The 14,587-nt window shown below is 58.0% G+C and overlaps 1 protein-coding gene across 10 annotated transcripts in view; it reads right to left on the bottom strand.

The window, feature by feature from the left end:
• The window catches only part of DGKK (diacylglycerol kinase kappa), a 185,266-nt gene that overhangs the window by 64,615 nt on the left and 106,064 nt on the right, over nucleotides 1-14,587 (bottom strand). For 9 of the 10 annotated variants that reach the window (XM_005279165.5, XM_005279164.5, XM_005279163.5 and 6 more), the window contains 4 exons: nucleotides 11,050-11,182; nucleotides 10,312-10,418; nucleotides 7,727-7,852; nucleotides 6,865-6,967 (listed from right to left, as the gene is read on the bottom strand). In XM_005279165.5, coding sequence (XP_005279222.1) covers nucleotides 6,865-6,967; nucleotides 7,727-7,852; nucleotides 10,312-10,418; nucleotides 11,050-11,182 — 469 coding nt within the window. Of the gene's footprint in view, nucleotides 1-6,864; nucleotides 6,968-7,726; nucleotides 7,853-10,311; nucleotides 10,419-11,049; nucleotides 11,183-11,436; nucleotides 11,550-14,587 lie in introns of those variants that run through there. The other variant, XM_005279168.5, reaches the window with a different exon arrangement.

Below are 14,587 nucleotides of genomic sequence, written 5' to 3' on the forward strand. Positions count from 1 at the left end.
GACGGGGGGGCTGGGGCCTGCTGCCCCCACTCCGGGGCCGCCGCGGGATAGCACCAGCTGGGCAGCAGCCCAGACGCGACTGGCCAGGGGCTGGGCCCAGCATGCGCGCTGCTGGGTCCCCGCAGCAGGCCCCGGCTCGGGGGGTTCGGGGGCGCCAGAGCCGCAGCCGCGGAGCGCCATGGCCGCTTCCTGCCCCCGCGGCAGTGGGAGCTGCAGCAGCGGCTGCTCCCGAGTCCCGCTGGCCGGGGGTGAGAACAGCTGCCGCCTGGCCCCGCGGGCCGCCCCCCTCCTCGCCCTACCGCCCAACTGAGTCCTGCCTGCAAGGGACCAGGCCGGACTGTTACTCACCCCGGCCCCGTGCTTCCCCTGAGTCTCCCGGGCCTCCCTCCAGCGCTTGCGGAGGAAGGTTTTTTTTTTTTTTTTTGGCCCCGCCCCCCCCCCCCACGTCACCCCCCCCGCCCCCGCGTCCCGATATTTGTCTTTGGTGATCTGGTCACCCTAGTGCTATCCAGGAGATCTGACTTGATGGTCACAGTACTCCCTTCTGTCCTTGGAATATATGAAATAATGCTACAGTTGTCAGGTGCCCAGTTTTCGACCTGAAAGTCTGGTCAAAAAGGGGACCTGACAGTGTCCAGTCGGGTGTACTGACTGGACACAGAACATCCGGTTACTGTGGGCAAGGGAGGCGCTGGGTCATCACCCGCGCCAGCCCCTACTAAGCTAGGGCCACCTCCTACCTGCGTCGGGCAGCTGCAGCTCCCAGCCTCAGCTTTATATGAGAGTCCCTCCCGACCCGGGTGGTGTGGGGTGGGAGAGAGAGGGAGAAAGCCGCAAGCAACTGCGGGGGAAGGGGGGAGAAGTGAATGGGGGGCAGGGCCTTGAGGGGAGAGGAGGGGCAGGTGTGGTGCCTCAGGGGAAAGAGGCGGGGCAAGAGAGGTTCCAGAACTCCTGTTGGCATGTCTGGCTTTTAAATATTACCAAGTTGGCAACCCTAAATAATGCATGAAAATGAGTGACAGCTCAGAGCAGACAAGCACACGTCCCTCACCAATAACTGGTGGAGGCCCTCAGAGAGCCAGAGACGCAGGCAAATATTACCATGAGGTTTCACCCAAGTACCTTTTTATAATAGCCACAATCAAGAAAGCGTCTGCAGCTTGCCCAGAACGCGCTCGTGAAAAATCAAGTCTCTGTAGTTCTCCTGTCACTTTTCTGAGCTTGTCAGCTCTACCCGCCTTCCCCGGGCATGTCCTGCCTTCCCCGGGCATTGCTAAGCATCTGCTACAGCCAGAGAACAAATTAATTGGATGTGAGAACCAAACCACCAGGAGATGTTGAGTCAGTGCGTAGGTTGCAAGCGGAAGAGCTAACTTATCTGAACCATCCAGAAAATCTTAGTGTGTGAGGAAGCAGGAAGAGAAATCTCGCTGTGATATTTGAAATCTAATTGGATCCAACATAGGGTCTGGTAAGGGGTTGGAGAGAAAGTCCTGACCTCACAGAGACCTCCTCCTAACAGGGCACCAAACTGGCATTCCCAGGCAGCCCCAGGCAGACACTCAGGGGGCAGCCCCAGGCAGACACTCAGGGGGCACAGGACAAATGAAACCACCTACAAGGCCCTGAAAGGAGACACAGGCACCTGCAGTCGGGGCGAGTAAGGGCTGAGGAGGAGGGAGAAACCTGCAGTCCCCAGAGGGGAAGGAAAGGCGTGTGGAGGTGATAGAGGGGAAGGAAGAATCCATGGGCCATCGCAAGTTTGAGCAAGGAGAGGGATAGCTCAGTGGTTTGAGCATTGGCATGCTAAACCCAGGGCTGTGAGTTCAATCCTTGAGGGGGCCATTTAGGGAACTGGGGTAAAAATCTGTCTGGGGATTGGTCCCCATTTGAGCAGGGGGTTGGACTAGATGACCTCCTGAGGTCCCTTCCAATCCTGATATTCTATGATCCTATGAAGGAAGAATCCAGCAGGGTCCCTGGGGAAAGCAGCGAGCACTGAGTGCAACGAGGACTAAGCAAAGCTTAGTGTTTGATGCTCGAGGAGAAAGGAAACCCAGGGTCTTGAAATCCAAACACCACAGCTGCCTGTGACTTGGCCCATGAGAACCAGGCAGGGAAACTGAGTGAGCTGGTATCACTGTCCAAGCTGTGAGTGAGTTAAACCCAACCCCCACAGAGGTGCTGAAAAAGACTTCAGCTCCAGCAGTCTCAGGCAGGCAAGAGACAGGTGTTTGCACAATGCTTTTCCCCTCCCCCCATGAGGGATGCTAAGGAGCGGCCTGCCACCATTTCTCAAGCACAGGAGACAGCATGGGGGAGAAGGTGGGAGAGAGACCGGGGAGAGGTAGATTATTAGTAGCACAGCCATATTTTTTTTAAATGCCTGCTTGTTACTCTGACAGTGTCCCAGTGAGTAATGAGAGAGGCAGATGAGCCACCGGATGACAGAAGCAGCAAAATCATTAAAAACCAAGCAAGCAAATATCCGGAGGAGGAGAACATATTTAGCTCGGCTCAAGCCAGATGGAAGCCTCCCAAGAGTATTAGAGAATTTGGCTAAAAACTCTCAGAGCTGTTATTACTCCCATCCCGTTGCTCCTGGGAGACTGGCACTAAAGCAGACCTAGGAAACCGGACAGCCTTGGCTCCAGGGCTGGATAAGCAGACACATTTGCCGGGGCAGAGTTGGGGAAATTGATGCTATACAGAAAAGGCTGCAGAGTTTTCTAAATCAAAGCCCAGCCCATCATATCAAACTAATCTAATCTCATTCTCGGACAAGGTAACTGCTGTGCAGAAATAGATAAGGCAAATACAGCGTAGATTCTATTTCCAGGATTTGGGAAAGGCATTTGATCCCATGCCCCTTGATGAAACAAGGTGAGTTAGGATGACACTGAGATGCTACAGAACAGACGGCAGTGGGGCCAGGTGCCAGTTCTGACTGGAAGCTGTGTCCACGGGCCGCCCTCAGGGTTCGTTATCAGCTCCAACTGTCCAAAGACTTCCCAGCAACCTGGACGAAGGGGTGGAAACCACACTGATCAGACCGCCAGATGAGAGAGAACTAGAGTGCACATGATGAATATTTCAGAAGTCACTGTCTACACAGACTCAACCTGCCATGGGTAAGTGACAGGAATAAAAATGAGCACAAGACCAGGGTGCTACACAGAGAAGAAAAGCCACAAACACAGGGGCGGAGGGAGCAATCAGGGCCAGCCCGAGAGAAAGAAAAAGACCTGGGGTAGTGGCTGATGAACAATCACTAGGCAGTGTCCAATGCAGGGATATTATTTCAAAGACAAGTGCAATCTTAGGATGCTTAAAAGGGGAAATGAGATGAAACACTGGAGTGATGCATGGCCCAGTTCTCCTCCCACACCAGTGTAAATCAGCAGTAACTCCATTACAGCCACATTTACACAGCACTGGCTGGATCCCGGGGTTAGAGTCAGCACTGTTAGGTGCTTCTCAGCTAGCCCCAGCAGCGTTTGCAGAACCTGAACCTTCACTCGGAGAGGGTTCCGTCTGCAGCGAGGGACCCAAGTTTGAAGCAATGCACTGTTGTCTGCCTGAGTCTGCAGACAGACAGACTGAAACAATCACCAGAGAAGCCATAGCAGCTGTAAATCAGCATCGCCCTATTGACTTCAATGCACAACAGGAGATGTGGCTCAGCGTTGTGCTAAGAACAGAGCAGTGGGTATGCTGATCCAGAAGCCCAATGACGGGAATTCCACTGAAACTCTTTCACCGCTGATCAATCTGGCAGAAACACCCCAGTTACTTTGGGTAGTGGCGCTGTGTGAGCAGCGCCCTGTCATGTCCCATCCTCAGACTGACTCCAATAGACAATGGCTGAAACAAAGCCTTTAGCTGGGGGGGGGGGGGGGGGAGGGTTGTGCATGGGGGTTGTCCTCTACAGGTGGCTACCAGGGAATCGGAGCAGGCCCCGAAAAAAGCATCTGGGATGGTAAAAGGATCAAGGATTGGAGAGGACAGAGTCAGTGCTCACTGCCAAGCGAAGGCTCTGGAGGGAAGATTGTGGGCAGTGAGTGCATGAAGGGATGCTACAGAGGGGAGAGGGAGTGGCTTGTCTCAGTTACAAGGAGACTGGGCAACCTGGATTTAAACAGTTTCTGAACCTCCTGGGCTGATTTGGGGATGACAGCGAGTCCCAGACAGGGATAACGTCTCCTCAGTCCAAGATCTGGGGAATGTCATCAAAATGCTGCCAGTGACGTAGGAAGCTGAGTCCCAGAAGTGCCGGAGGCCCCTAAAATCCCATTGGCGTTCGACAGCTCCCTTCTGAAAACAGACCTCGGCTCCTTTTGAAAACTTTGCCCCAGACGATCAGCTCTCAGACCGAGGGGCTGTCAGCAAGCCCTAGCACAGGGTTTTTCACCTCTCCCAGCCTGCGACCCCAGTTACAGCAGAAACCCCTTGGTAGGGCAATCTTCCCACCCAGCCACCTAGACACTGCTGCTCTAACCTCCCTCCCACCTCACCCCAGGATCCTCTCCATGCTCACTAACATTGCTGCAAGAGCCTTCTCCTCTGCAGCTGCTGCCTGGAACGCCCGCCCCAATCCACCTCTCCGTCTCAATTCAAACCCTGTGCTAGCATCTCTTCCCCACTACCACCATGGCCCCTTTCCTTTCCCTCTGATGCTCTGGCCTGCATTGTGCGCCAGGCGCAACACTCAGTCAAAGTTATTTCTGTTCATGCGAGGGACTAATCTTTGATTACAACGTAGACAACACATGGATCTGTGAAATTTGTAACGCTGTGTTGCTCTCAAATTGGGCTTCTCAGCCATACGCAGATTCATCAGGCACTTGACTAGATCTCTTACGCGTATACCTGGATCCAGCGGATCGATGGTTGCCCATCTTTACCCGTCTATGGCGCCTTCCATCCAAGGATCTCAAAGCACTAGTAATACAGTGCCCCTGTTATTACACCCACAAAGTGTTCTCTCGCCCTGACAGGGGCTTTCGAATCCGGAGTCTCGGTCACAACACTACCATGCCTGCCGTGCTGTGCCATGCTGTATGCACAATGAGGGAACTCCCTCCCAAAGCTGCAGCACAAAGATTAATTGTCCCTCCCCTTTGAAGCTAGGAAAATAATCACAGAAGTAGCCCACTGGGGCAATGCTGCTCATTGCACCGAAATGTATTCCTCCCTCTGCCCATCTGTGCTGAGAAATGGCCCCAGAGCTGCCAACAGGGGTGGGGAGAGCTGCAGAGCATGGCTTCGGGGCCCCTCCCTCCCTGCCATTGGCATGAAATCAAAAAATGACACCGTATGTGATCGGAGGAGAGACAGGAATGTGCCCTGGGGCATAGGGGTGGCTGAGCATCAGGCCAGGAGAGAGACATCCCTCATTTTGCACAGCCCCCTTAGACGGTGCTTCTGCCAGAGCAGCCGGAAGAGGAGAAGAGCTGGTGCCTGGATCCTGCAGAGGACAGATCCCACCTTGCTTTGCATCTGTGACCACAAGGAGAAATCCTCTCAGTAGCTACTTGGAGCAGCTGGTCCCCTGGCAGGGCAGAGGCGGAAATGAGGACCCCATCTGCCAGATAGCAAGAGACATGGATGATGCACTGCCCAGGGACCAGAGCAGGGCTGTAACCAGGGCAGGGCGAGCAGGGCAGCCACCCAGGGGGCAGAAAAATGGGGCAGCATAGGGGGCATACGCCCCCCTGATTTCTGCCTTCCATTTAGCATAGAGATTTTCAAACTGTGGGGCACTGCCATGAGACGCTCCCCGAGGCACTCACTCGCTGCTGGCAACTGGGCTCCATGGGGTGTCGTCAGCTGGCGTCAGGCTTCTTCAGGGAAGAGCCAAGAGCATGTCAGGGGTGCAGCCTGGAGCTGTGCCACCCGGTCTGCCTGGGAAGCACCCGGCCGTGTAGAGGTGGCCTGGCTTGGAGACCAAGGCAGGGAGGGTTGCCGGGCAGCCAGACAGCACCCTGGTTCCCACAGTGTGGAGAGCCAGGGGCCCAAGGGGCTCCCACCAACTTCCAATCCACTGGCAGGAGATGCCCCCCGGTTGAAAACCTCTGTGTTAAATGAAAGGCAGAAATCTGGGTGGGACATGACCCCACATGCCCTGCCCAGAATCACTTCTAGGGGGTGCCAATATTCTTGCTTACCCGGTGCACTAAAATACCTAGTTATGGCTCTGGACTGGGGTCTGGCAGGCTGTGCTATAGATAACGCAGCAAGGGATGCAGGTAAGAGATGAGGCTGGGGAGGATGGAGAAGGCAGCTCCCAGCATGAACCACGCAGCGAGCTGCCTGCATTGATCTTTCCCACTTCTTAGCCATTCAAAGGCACTTTCCCCGCTCAGGAAGTGATTGTGGCTCCATCTGCAGGGAAGCAGGAGCTGCAAGTGCCTGGCTAAGTGGATTGAGAGGTCAGCCTCAGCATAGCTCCCCAGGGGGCCTCCAGGGCTCCTACATGGCAGCCAGTACATCCTGGAGAGTGCCAGCTCCTTCCCTGTGTCCCCTGCAGCAGCAGGGCAGCGTGGGGTGGATTTCTGCCAGCAATGTCGGCGCCTCAACAAGCTGCAACAGGGCCCAGTCTGTAGTCCTCTGGATCAGCTGTATTGGACACCCCGGAAAGACGAACAAGCTCAGTGGGCCTGATCTATGGGTCTCTCCGCTGATGCCCCCATGGCTGGGGTAGCGCAGGAGAGCTGGAATCCTGAGAGCCACAAGGTCTCAGAGACTCAGTTCCAGCCATTCAGGACACTCTAATCAAGCTCAAAGGAAGTGCCTTCCCGCGTCCCCCTGCTGGCTCTGCCCCAGCCTGACTGGCAGCCAGCAGTCCTTGGATCCAGTACTCACCATCAGAGTCGATGCTGTTCAGGGCAGTTGGCGGGATTATGGAGACCTTGTACTGTCCTAGGGGGCACTTCTTCCCAAAGAGCTCTTTGCAGGCGCTGTGAAGCTAGGGTGGACAAAGCAGCAGGAGACAGCATGAGTTTACTGGCCGAAAGGGCGGGAGCTTAGTCTAGTGGTGAGAGCAGGAGGCTGGGAGCCAGAAGACAGATCTCTTCCCAGCTCTGTTACTGCCCTGTTGTGTGATTTTGGGCAAATCACATCCCTGCTCTGTGCCTCAGTTTCCCCACTGGTAGCAGTGGGGATAATAATGCTCATCTACTGCACAGGAAGGTGTGAGGCTCCATCCGTTAGTGTCTGAGGAGAGCATGAGAAAATAGGCTGAAGCCAGCCTCTAGAGCCCAACACCCCCATTCCTGGGGGGTTGGAATCTGGATCCAGATGCAGATCGTGTGGCTGGAGGCCCTTTCATGTCCATTACTGTTATGGGTGGAAGCGGTGGCTGCCCAGCTTCATTGCCTGTTTCCCTGAGCAATGTGGGTAGGATTTTTGCAGTGGATAACACCCATCGGCAGCCATGGGCATGGCTTTGTAACACGCCTGTAGTCGTGCTGGGTGTGGGTGCTACAGCGGTGCTGCCACGTAGCTGTGTTTGAGAAGGGCTTCAAACACGCTATGACCACCAAGCCCCAGCACAGGCAGAGCTATGTGTCTGCATCCACAGTCGCGGCTATGGCATGGAAGGTGTACAATACCCATATCTGATCCAAAGAAATAATAGAGGAGGCCAAGGCGCTCAGATACCATGGTGATGGGAATGGTCTGAGAGAACAGAATAGAGAAGGGGGTGGGAGGGAGAGGGTCTTACAATGGCCTTGCACCAGAGGCACCTCCAGTCCTGCAGCCGCCGGACACTGCCACAGGTCCTGTCGCACACGGCACACCGAGCGCTCACGGGCAGATTTCCCTCCAGCCATTGATGGGGCATGGCTACCTGAAGAGAGGAGGGCAGAGGAACAGGTCAATTACCTGGCTTACAGCCTGGCCACAGACACATTCTGTTCTCAGCTCTACCATTGGCCTGCTGGGGGATCTTGGGCAAGTCACACCAAAGCTCCATGCCTCTGTTTCCCCACTAGGGATGATCATACCGGCCTCCATTGGAAAGTGCTTTGAGATCTCCAGATTGAAGTGCTGCATAAATGCTAGGAGCTAGTGCGTGAAAATGCCCCTTCGGTATCCAGCAGGGCCTGTGAACCCAGTTGTGTTGGGCATGGTGGGAGGGGCACCATTCGTCCACTTCAGCTTGGCTTTCATTGTGCGCCCTTCTTCCACCAGCCTCTGTTTCTGAGGGTAATTCCAGCGACAGAGATGCCAAAGCACCTAACCACACCAGAAAATCAGCTGTCTATGTGATGGCGTCTAACCAGCCTACCTTGTCTGGCCCAGCTGGCTACACTGCCTCAATCGAGGGAGGGAGGGAGGGAGGGAAGGGGGAGAGCTGGGTTTTCAAAGCCTCTCAGAGTCCCATCCCTCTGCCCAGCAAGCCTCTGGAAAAGACTTCACACCACCCACTCTGAAGAGCACCAGCACCCTCTTGTGGCCAGTCACAGAGGAGTGCCAGCTCCAGCATAGTGGAGAGGGTTGGGACCTCTATAGATGCCCCCCTACCCCGCTCCGTGTTCTACAGCGATTTATAATCATCGTCAGCAGCATCCAAGTCAGCCCCTCCTCTGGGCGTCGCAGTGCACCATCTCCAATCCATGCCCGCCTTACCCCTGGCAGCCGCACAGGCTGCGGAGTCAGCGGGGCTTGTGGCAAAGTGGGTGAGTCACTGAGCAGAGTTTGGATCTGGCAGCATTTTACATCCGCTTTGCTCACGGTTAAACAGCAGGGAGAGTGGGGGCAGAGGATAACGACACTCTGCAGCCATGCCATGCACTTAGGCCATCTCCTGGGCCCTGGTCACTGGCTCATTGAAAGATGTCCGGCCTGGCTCACAATGCACAGACTCCTCTCCGAGAGCCTTCAGCACACCACGCTGATGCTTTTAAAATGCTGCTCTCCTGTATTGGCTGTCGCCTTGAGACACCAGAGAGTCGCCCATTCAATGTAATGACTCAGAGATAGTGTCTTCCCGCTGAATAGCTCCCTGGCACTGACTAAGGGAAAGCAGCATCCAGGGGCTCTGCAAGGACCTCCACTGCCACAGGAGAAATTCACTGGTGCCTCTTCTACCCTAGGCCAGCATGGGAGCATGGCCTCATCCCCAACAGCCTCCCCATCCGCCTCCAGGGCCTGACTCAGACCAGGGGGGAGGGATAGCTCAGTGGTTTGAGCATTGGCCTGCTAAACCCAGCGTGGTGAGCTCAATCCTTGAGGGGGTCATTTAAGGATCTGGGGCAAAAATCTGTTTGGGGATTGGTTCTGCTTTGAGCAGGGGGTTGGACTAGATGACCTCCTGAGGTCCCTTCCAACCCTGATATTCTATGATTCTAGGGGCCCAGAAGAAGGGGTGCCCAAGCAGCTGGGGGATTCATGCCCCTAGCACAGAGATGAGAGAGAGGGTCCCTGGGCCACTTTCTTGCTCAGGCAAAGCAGGCAGTGGGGATGTTGCTTGGAGACAAGCTATGGAATTTGGCAATAGAATTGGAGATGAAGGGGTCGTTCTAAGTGCAGTTGTTCTAACTCCTCCAGAGGAATTAGCTCCCAATCCTGGATCAGATTGGGCTCTCACATACGTGGTGGTTAGGGTTACCATACGTCCGGATTTTCCCGGACATGTCCGGCTTTTTGGGACTCAAATCCCCGTCCGGGGGGAAATCCCAAAAAGCCGAACATGTCCGGGAAAATCCGGTGCCGCTGGGCCGGGGGCTGGCCCGGGGCCGGCGGTGCTGGGCGGCCGGGGGGTGCGCCGGGCCGCTGGGCCGGCGGTGCTGGGCGGCCGGGGGGTGCGCCGGGCGGCCGGGGACCAGCGGTGCCGGGCGGCCGGGGGGGGCGCCGGGCCGGCGGCCGGGGGGGGCGCCGGGCCGCCGGGGGCCGGCCTGGGCCGCACCTCCTCCCCCCACACCCCCCTTACCTGATTCAGGCTTCCCGCGAATCAAATGTTCGCGGGAAGCAGGGGAGGGGGCGGAGACTTTGGGGAAGGGGCGGAGTTGGGGCAGGGGCTTGGGCGGGGCTGGGGGGCGGGGCCAGGGCCCCGTGGAGTGTCCTCCATTTGGAGGCACAAAATATGGTAACCCTAGTGGTGGTAAGTCTGGACAAAGTGCACTGACTCCATGATGCTACTCCTGATTCACACCCATATAACAAGAGCAGGCCCACTTAGCCTACATCTTCCTTTACACAAGTAGGTCCAGAGCTAAAGCCACTGGCACCCTTACTCAAGAGAGGGTGGTTGGCCTGAGGGTATATGAGGGCAGTGCCCTTCTTGGCAGGGAAGGAAGCGCTTACCCCATCTTCATCCTCGAGGATGTCATTTCCTATGGAGGCCAGCGTGGTCCACTTGCAGTTGTTGGTGGCTCTCACAGCACAGCGCTTGTGGGCTTTGAACTTGCAAACTAGTAGCAAGAGAGATGGAAAAGCCTGCAGGAGTGGGAAGGCAGCAGGGACAGCTTCCCCTCACCACACAGTCCTCCCTGCTCCAGAATCCCCCAGATGGACACCAATGCTTGGTCCATGGGCCTGACCCTTCTCCCACGGGGAACACCACTTGGTTGCAGCAGTGCTGAATGAAACCCATAGCAACCAACACATGTGCACAGGTGCCTGCCCCCTAGCATGGGCACCAGCATCCATCCCATCAGAGTCCTATGGACCAGAGCTCCTTGCACCATGTCCCATTGGCTGCATTCTGCAGGGGTCGTGCACCTGGTACTAGTGCATCAGAGACAGGACACTGAACTAGAGGGACCCCAATTTGATCCTTACATTTTCCCCATCCATGTCCCTTCTAATCCCAATCTTTCTTCCCAAGCGCCTACCTTCTGCCCTCCATTTCCCCTCCTCTCTGTCCTATTTAGCATCCTGGCTTGGCTTAAGCAATTCCTGTGCCCATCAGATGAGCAGCCAGGAGATGCATCCTGTGGCCAGCTCAGCTAGGCTTTGGCAAGCATTCCCTAACACTCCCCGCTAGGGTCAGCCCCACTCCATCCGTTCATGGTTGCAGAGCAGGGGTTGATGAGCCAGTACCTTCGCAGGAAAGGCCATGGGAGGTGACCCCTGACAGGGCCTCACGGCACACGTTGCAGAAGGTGGGTCGGGCGTGGGAGCAGGCGTACCAGTTATGCATTCCAGAGAAATGCTCCATGTTGAACTGCGTGGCCTGCAATGACAAAGAGAATTGAGATGTGTTTAGTGTGCGTTGGAAAGGCAGTGGGAGCAGGCAACAGATCCCAGAGAGCAACTGGGGACTGTCTCAAATATAGCAAGGCTCCAGGACTCCCAGCTCTCGATGGCCCATGCATCTCCTTGTGCCCTGTGCCCGCCCTGCAAGCCTCCAAAATAGGAGGGAGGAACCAACATGGGAGCAAAGAGGATGGCATAAGGCCAGATTTGCCCAGCTGGGGAATATCCTACCTGGTTGCCTCCAGGGATATGGAGTCTTCCACTTCTAGGTTACTGCATCAAATGCCAGCCAGCCTGCTGGAAGGCCTGACCACGTTTACCATCAGATAACTGCTTGGAGGCCTACATGAAATGAGTCAGGGGTTCTAGGCTCAATTCGAGTGGTCAGGTGCCCCAGCCCTGGAGCCCACTCCCCACAATGGACACTCTCCTTGCCAATATCAGCAGACACATCATGCACCAGCCATGAAGACGGAGCTGGTTCACCGCCGCTCCATTCACTAGCACAGTCATGCAGCGATTATGAAAGCCTCAATTTCTTGTGCATTCAGATGGGACCGTGTCCTAGTCAGCATGAACTTGCCAACCAGCAGTTCCCAACAGGATTCCTGATTATTCTATTGAACTGACACTTAAGGCATGTTTCAGCCAACGTTTCTTCTTCATGATGAGGGGCAGCAATGAGAGTAGCTGGAAGATCACACCACAGCTCCCCTTTTAAAACAATTCTCCACTAGTCTCTATGAGCTAGGCTCTGCCTGTTCCAGATGGATACAACTGAACCCTGGGCTCAGCGCAGGTACCTGAGGGATGAGTTTAGTCCTTGGTCTTTAGTCCTCTGATACCTCCCTTTGTAACTGAGATTCCTCTCCCCCTCTCCTCCCCGCATCTTTTCTCCTTCCCCTCTGTCCCAAGGCACTTGGCTTCCTCCCATTCAAAATGGGATTTAAGGGTTCTGTTCTGTACATTTCTACTGCCACTTTCTCCAACACCTGATTAGCAAAGGAGAGAGACACCCCCACTTTCCTTAACCCACCGCAGCTCCCATGGGTCCTAGGTGCTGCCTGAGGTGGGACCCACCCTGTGGCGTGCCCGAGATTGCTCACTACGTTGTTACTGATCGGCTGCACTCTCACTGCCTAGAGTGGAGATCACTGTGACCCAATCAAACCCACAGCAGCTTCTCTGGAATGGCAGCGTTTGCACAGAGCTCTGTGTAGGGTTACCATATTTCAGCAAGCAAAAAAGAGGACGGGCGGAGCCCCGCCCCTGCCCCACCCACTTCCCGCCCCCCTCAGAACTCCCAACCCTCCCCCCCGCTCCTTGTCCCCTGACTGCCCCCTCCTGGGACCCCTGCCCCTAACTGCCCCCCCAAGACTTCACCCCCTACCTAAGCCTCCCTGCCTCTTGTCCCCTAACTGCCCCCTCCTAAGACCCCCCCAAACTGCCCCCCAGGACCCTACCCCCTACCCGTACCCTGACTGCCCAAAACCTTATCCACCCCCCCCAGAAAGCCCCCCTCCCGAACTCCCGACCCCCCTCCCCCCCGTCTCTTGACTGCCCCCTCCAGAACCTCCCTGCCCCTTCTCCGACCCCCTGGCTCCCTTGTTGTTGGCCTTCGGTTCGCCTAAGGGCTCTCTGGGAGCTTGCTCAGGAACTGTCTGAGCCGTTCTCCCAGCACGCTAAGCAGCAGCGGGGGAGGAGCTCCAGATTGCCGGAGGCGAATGCAGAGAGGGAGTGAGTGAGTGAGTGAGCTATGCTGCAGGGGGGGAGGGGGAAGTGGAGGAGGGACTCTCTCTCGCTGTCGGAGCCACATGTAAGTGGCACCATCCGGCTGCCCTGTTAGCCGCGCGTGCTCTGCATGGGGGGGAGGGAGGGAAGTCCGGACATTAACAAATTCCCCCCGGACGCTATTTTTACTTCAAAAATCCGGACATGTCCGGGGGAATCCGGACGAATGGTAACCCTAGCTCTGTGTGGTCCGGGAGGGCCTGGTGTGTTCAGTGGCTAAAGCACAGGACTTGGGACTCCTGGCCTCTAGTCTCAGCTCTGGGAGGCAGCATGGTCAGCCCTGCTGCTCCCCGCCAACCCCACCCCAGTCTTCACCCACCTCTGCAGTAGGAGGAGCAAGTACCGGGGAGTGAATGTAGGGTTACCATTCGTCCGGATTCCCCCGGACATGTCCGGCTTTTTCGAGTTAAAAATAGCGTCCGGGGGGAATTTGTCAATGTCCGGACTTCCCCTCCTCCCCCCCATACAGAGCGTGCGCGCGGCTTACAGAGCAGCCGGGGCTCCGACAGTAGGGTTACCATATTTAGTGCCTCCAAAAGGAGGACACTTTAAAGGGGCCCCAGCCCCGCCCCAACCCCGCCCCCTCCCCAAAGTCTCCGCCCCCTCCCCTGCTTCCCGCGAACATTTGAGTCGCGGGAAGCCTGAAGCAGGTAAGGGGGGGTGTGTGTGTGTGGGGGGGGAGGAGGCGCGGCCCACCCCCGGCACCGCAGGTCCCCAGCCCGTCCCCCGAGCCCCCGGCCCGGCCCGGCACCGCCGGCCGAGCTCCCGACCCGGCACCCGAGTCCCCGGCCGGGCCCCCCGAGTCCCCAGCCCGGCCCGGCACCCGGCCCCCCCGAGCACCGCCGGCACCCGGCCCGGCACCCGGCACACGAGCCGCCGGCCGAGCCCCCCGGCCCGGCCCGGCACCGGGCCCCCCCCGAGCACCACCGGCACCCGGCCCGGCACCCGAGCCGCCGGCCGAGCCCCCCGGCCCGGTCCGGCACCGGGCCCCCCCAGCACCGCCGGCCGAGCCCCCGGCCCGGCACCCGGCACCCGAGCCGCCCGGCCCCGGGCCCTCCCCCGAGCACCGCCGGCCGAGCCGCCCGGCCCCGGGGCCCCCCCCGAGCACCGCCGGCCGAGCCCCCGGCCCGGCACCCGAGCCGCCGGCCGAGCCGCCCGGCCCCGGGCCCCCCCCCCGGCACCGCCGGCCGAGCCGCCCGGCCCCGGGCCCCCCCCCGGCACCGCCGGCCGAGCCGCCCGGCCCCGGACCCCCCCCCGAGCACCGCCGGCCGAGCCGCCCGGCCCCGAGCACCGCCGGCCGAGCACCGCCGGCCGAGCCCCCGGCCCGGCACCCGAGCCACCGGCCGAGCCGCCCGGCCCCGGGCCCCCCCCGAGCACCGCCGGCCGAGCCCCCGGCCCGGCACCGCCGGCCAGGCCCCCGAGCCCCCGGCCAGGCACCCGAGCCACCGACCGATTTTCCCGGACATGTCCGGCTTTTTGGGATTTCCCCCCGGACGGGGATTTGGAGTCCAAAAAGCCGGACATGTCCGGGAAAATCCGGACGTATGGTAACCCTATCCGACAGCCAGAGCCAGAGCCCTTCCTTCACTTC

The sequence above is a fragment of the Chrysemys picta genome, chromosome 9 (genome assembly GCF_011386835.1).
Source record: "Chrysemys picta bellii isolate R12L10 chromosome 9, ASM1138683v2, whole genome shotgun sequence".
NCBI lineage: Eukaryota > Metazoa > Chordata > Testudines > Emydidae > Chrysemys > Chrysemys picta.